Source organism: Austrofundulus limnaeus, unplaced genomic scaffold (genome assembly GCF_001266775.1).
Source record: "Austrofundulus limnaeus strain Quisiro unplaced genomic scaffold, Austrofundulus_limnaeus-1.0 Scaffold0, whole genome shotgun sequence".
In the NCBI taxonomy this organism is placed as follows: Eukaryota; Metazoa; Chordata; class Actinopteri; order Cyprinodontiformes; family Rivulidae; genus Austrofundulus; species Austrofundulus limnaeus.
Genome location: NW_013952402.1, coordinates 6,163,166 through 6,168,603, shown reverse-complemented (window position 1 = coordinate 6,168,603; position 5,438 = coordinate 6,163,166). Strand labels below are relative to the sequence as shown.

Here is a 5,438-nt window from a genome sequence, read left to right as displayed (position 1 = left end):
GTCTGTGACTGGTCCAGATCATGACCAGGCCAGCTGCTAAAATCGTAAAATATGCGTCAGCACCCCACCTCCAGTGTCAAATACTGTGAGTGGTGGAATAAAGTCACCAATTTGTTTTTATTTTATTTTATTCTTATAATAAACCACAATCTGGTCTTACTGACATCAGTGGGTCAATCGTTCACATATTGATTACTTTACTGATTCACAATCAAGCCATGAGAGCTACAAAACAACTGACTCCTGTAACATTTCAGCTTGAGGGGAAAAGCTGCTTTTTTTAAGTTCTCAAAAATAAAATGTTATTTTATGTAGCACGCAAGTCAAAATTAAAGGGGCAACTTGAATGTTGTGCATTGCAACTTAAATCCATCTTGAAAGCGTCTTATAGACCATGTGTCAAACTCAAGGCCCGTGGGCCAATGTGCACCACCACTGCATCTTGTTTTATTTATTTAACAAGACAACTCCCACTGAGATCATAGATCTATTTTGCAAGGGAAGCCCTGGACCTGAAGGCAACCTAATGTGCATATGTTTTGGTCTGTGGAAGGAAATTGGAGTATCTGGAGAAAACCCACATGCAAACTCTGCACAGAAAGACCCCAGGTTTTCTTTCTGTGGAGCATCAGTGCTAACACTGACCATCACTTCAAAGATAATGTCTTAAAATTAGCTGCTTTAAAGCCAGCATAGATAATAAACTACATCTCCCAAATAGCGTGTTGATTATTTTACAATTTTTTATTATTAAATGAAGACATCCCACCACTAGGTGGCAGTGCACAATGTGCAAAAGTAACCATTTAAATTCCATCTATCCATTTTCTTGAGAAGGGTCTAGCTGCAGCTTGCAGTACCTGATCGCCGCACCCCTGATCGATCGTGTTATTGATTTTCTTTACCAGCTTCTTCCTTCCAGCAGCATGGAGGGTGGGATGGTCTCTGGTGTTCACATCCAGGAGTGTGTGAGGGGCAGGGTACACCATGGACAGGTCATAAGTCCATTACAGAGACAAAATATCAAAACAATCTCATCCTCGGGACAATTTAGAGTTGCCATATGCCCCGGCTGGGATTTGATCCAGCAACCTTCTTGCCAAGAGGTAACAGCCCCACCAACGGAGCCACCATGCTGCCAGTGAAACACATAGTGTAAAATTTCCATTTCACTGCATTTTCGCCTCTACTTTCGCTGCAGTCCAGTTACACAGGGAAGTGGGAATTTCCCACTTACAAGTCGTAACTGTAAAGTGGAATGCACCTCCCATGGGAATTCCCTGTCAGGGAGTGGGAAAACTCAGAATTCAAGATGGCAGCTACTCACCACACCTCAGCTCTTAATAAAACTTTCTTAGTTTACTTTTAATAGTATTTCTGTATACGTGGCKTTTAATCAGCTGTACACGTAGTACTTTTCACTGTTAGGACATGTTAAAACACTGTTTCTATGCACAAAATACCACACAGAGCTGGGTTATTGTTAGCTATAGCAATGAGAAGAGGAGCATRATGTTTTGTGTTTGATCAAATTACATCTGGCCCTGTGAGGACTATAAAGCTCATGTGGTTCTCAATGAAAATGAGTTTGAGACCCCCTGATCTAGACATTTTGATGATGCAATGAATACATTTATATACAGTTAAAACCCCACTTCTGTTTAAACTGATATGAGCATAATATTGTGAAAGTAAAGGCATGACCCAAATGACTTTCTGACCCTCAGTCCCAAACTCTGGCATGAACGGGTGATTCTTTCACATAATACTGGGCCTTTTCTCCCCCTGGATCTTCTGTGATCCATTCCCACATGTGAAACTTCTCCATTGCTCAGCTACTTATTTACATGTTGACATGTTTGTTGTCCTCCTCCACAATAAAAGTGTCTGACGAGAGGAGACACATACTCCTCCAGCCCCCTCATCGACGCCAGCATTCCGCCTCGAATACTTCAGGACCCACTTGGTCCGGGACAGAGGCTTCTTCTGGGCGGGTCGGTGAATAACTCGGCGATCCAGTTATGCAACCGGAGGGATTGTGGGAATTCCTGACGGACTGCTGAGTTCCAGCTGAATTCTTTGTGGGTGCAAAATGGTCACCTTTCATACGTCCTACTAAACACACAACGAGGCTGCTAAAGCCTGATCTGTTCACACAACCTGACCCACATAAAGAAAATCCCCTCAGTTCCCTTCAGTGGGTTTCACAATTTAAATCAATCCAGACCTTTTTCCCCTCTTAAACAAATTGTCAAATAACAAAAGATTCAGCAGCRCARGTTGTCAACACTTTTGCAGCAATGYTGAGTTAAAGAATCTCCATTAAYGCTGGACTCCAATCCACATGTGGGAAAGTGTTCCAGAGTATTTAAGGGGTGCTGCCTGCTGGTGATCTTTGGGGGAAATTACATACCTAGATTAGGGGATATTAGTTTTAGACTCAAGGATGACAAAACCTTCATTAGCTCTTTAGCTGCACTTTCTGAAAAGCTGCATTGCCTGAAGCAGCGAGCTAAAAAACCACAAGGATTTTTAGGCCACATGGAAGCGACCCAAGTTGAGTGTTGGGAAGCCCTTTTGAGAACAGCTTTTGCTTTAAAAACTAATTGGGAATTATGGATAAAAGGAGAATGTGTTGGAAGCTGCAGTAAAACATTTTAAAAAAGCTTTGGATTCAACATCTGCAAAGATTTACTTATTTCACAATATGMAAATATGTGTTTGAACAATTTTGCGCCTTACATCATAAAATAGAAAAACTAAAGCTAATAAATTTACCCTTTTTTTGGAAGGTGGGGGGTCTTAAAAAGCATTACATCATGTAGACTCTGGCTGACCTGCTATAAAATATAAAAGTTCCTTTTGCGCCCCCTGGTGGTGAAAATTATTTCCTTCTCAGTGCGAAGAAACAAAAAATCTTTTGAACAAAAGCCTTTTTTTTATGTGGAAGAAATGCCATTTATTGTTTTCTATGTAAAAAATATAATAGTTTTTTTTCTTTACAACTACTCAAGATTTTTCACCAATGTCAAAAAAATTTTTTTGTTTTGTTTTTTGTGCACAGTGCCCTKAGACAACAGTTGTTGTGACTTGGCGCTATGTAAATAAACTGAATTGRCCAGGATTATAAATAAAACCCCATGGGAATTATGTAAACAGGGATAGTAATGTTATTAACAACTCTCAGATTTACTCTGTCTGGYAGTTTGCAAATGCTTAAACAAACTCTGAAAGTAACTTTTTGCTTTAATAAAGATATTTTCAAACACAGATTGTGAAAGTATATGGTTGAAATGTTATTATAAATCAAATGTTTTTATGTAATAAAGGCAGATAGCCTGAAAAAGGTTTTGTAGTGCATTTATGACTTCCAAAGACTAGATCTTATTTCTACACACAGTGGTTACTAATACAGTAGTCCTAAATAAAATATAATCTGTTCTGTTCACTGGTTAATTTGGTTTGAACCAGTTTAAGAAATAAACTATATTTTGTTTCCATTTAAACAAATACAATGGATAATTCTGTGTTAAAGAAAAATATTTAAACACATTTTTCTGGTTAAAATGAAACAAATCTTGGAAAAACTTTTGTAAAAACATAAATATAGCCCCAGAATATCAGTTCTGTTGATTGAACGTTGGTCCATCGGTGCTTCTGAGCGCGTGAGTACCTAAGTGGGATTTGAGGTGTGCGCGCTGCAGGAACGCCCTCCCGCAGATGTCGCACCTGTGCGGTCTCTCTCCCAAGTGGCTTCTGATGTGCTTCTTCAGGTGTCCGCTGTGAGTGAAGCTTTTGCAGCACAAAGAGCAGCAGAAGGGCTTCTCGCCCGTGTGGATCCTCATGTGGATCTTCAGGTCCCCCTTGCGGCTGCACTCCTTGCCGCACACGTGGCAGCGGTGCAGCTTCAGCCCCGCGTGGCTGGCCATGTGCTCCGTCAGGGCTGTCTTGTTCTTGCACTGTTTGCCGCACATGAGGCAACACTTTGAGTTCTTGTGGGACTTCAGGTGCAAGTCGAGACTCTCGGAGGACCCGACGGTCCTCCCGCACACGGCGCACATGATGCTGACGTCTCTCGAATGACCGTGAAGAGCGTGATTTATCAAGCGGTGACTGGAGGAAAACTTCTCGGGACACAAATGGCAAGGATAGTCGGGTCCAGTTATGTTAAACTGCGATGGATGAGTGGAGTCTCTGGAGAGCAGGAACGATGTTTGACCTTGTTCTGGTTGGGGTGATGGAAAACCTGCAGCTTTATTTTGTGAAGGTAGAGTTGCGGCGGGCGGTGGGCTGAACGCTCTGCTGTTTTCGCCACGCATCTCCTGAAACCCGTCGTCTGGTTCACACTTTCGTATCCGAGGTTGCACCGATTGGTTTGCGTCTTCCTGCTCGTTCTCCTCCCAGACGGAAGAATAAGGTGGATAAAAACCATCGGCATTCTCTCCTGCCTGTTCCTGTTCCTGCTGATCAGAGGCCCAGACCTCATGATCTTCCTGTTTAATGATCCGAAGCTCCGGTTCATCTTGCTCCATGCTGCCGAAGGTTGATTCCTGCTCACGAGTTTCATCTTTACAGGAGGATGACTGAGAAATGTCTAGGAGGAGGGGAAAACAACAAGCTAATAGATTTTATAAAAAGAACAGCACTTACATTTATAAAATTAGGGAAATAAATCTATAAAAATAGTTTTTTTAAGTTTGACTAAAGCAGTTACAATGTTGTTATTCCTCAACATAAAATAATCTTAATCTAAAACTCTGGCATGGCAATTCCTTCAGGAAATGCTCAGCTTTTGAATATAAACATTTTCAGAGGAAAATATTTTATCAACAAATCCTGAGTTTATCAAAACCCCTAATATTTACACTTAACTACATGTGGGAACTAAATACATTATATACAGAATTAAAGATTAAAATGTTTTATGTGTTACAGACAACTAATAAAACAGTGAAATATCTTAAAATGTAAAAACTTGTGYTGATTCTCAAAGTGTCGACAGCACCGGGGGCAATGAACTCATTCAACAGCGCGACAGTTCACAGAGTTAAACAGGTGAGATACAGTAAAGTTTAGTTTGTTATCATTTTGGTGTGTTTCGTCAGGAACAGATGATAAGGTGACAGAAAAGCTGCAGGAAACACACCTGTCCTCTGATTTTCCAGCTCCTGCAGCAGACCTTTAAGCCGCTCGACCTCCTGCTTCGAGTTGGACGCTTCCTCTTCGTATTTTGCTAACGTTTGTTCGAAAACCTGAAATATTTCCTCGACCACAGTTGTCAGTCGATCGTTTACAAAAGCCCTGAGAAGCAACGGAGTCATTTTCCCAAGAGTTACAACGAACAAGGACCTAAATAAAATTACAGCGAGAAGATGTTTAACAAAGCAGCTACGGGAGCTCTTCTTTGTTGACTTTTTACGACAGTTTACGTCCTGAAA

The 5,438-nt window shown here is 41.1% G+C and overlaps 1 protein-coding gene across 1 annotated transcript; it reads right to left on the bottom strand.

Moving 5' to 3' along the window:
* Positions 1 to 2,935: 2,935 nt before the first annotated feature.
* LOC106535952 (zinc finger protein 26) lies at positions 2,936 to 5,438 on the bottom strand. Its single transcript, XM_014033130.1, has 2 exons — positions 5,147 to 5,438; positions 2,936 to 4,594 (listed from the first exon to the last, which is right to left on the bottom strand). The coding sequence occupies exons 1-2, from the start codon at positions 5,319 to 5,321 to the stop codon at positions 3,621 to 3,623; spliced, it is 1,149 nt and encodes a 382-aa protein (XP_013888584.1). The 5' UTR covers positions 5,322 to 5,438; the 3' UTR covers positions 2,936 to 3,620.

What these genes read in the sequence shown, in the direction of transcription:
- LOC106535952 (XM_014033130.1), bottom strand. Translation starts at nt 5,321, where the DNA reads ATGACTCCGTTGCTTCTCAGGGCTTTTGTAAACGATCGACTGACAACT. An exon ending in GCTGGAAAATCAGAGGACAG is followed by an intron (nt 4,595 to 5,146) that starts GTGTGTTTCCTG and finishes CCCTCCTCCTAG; the next exon opens with ACATTTCTCAGTCATCCTCC.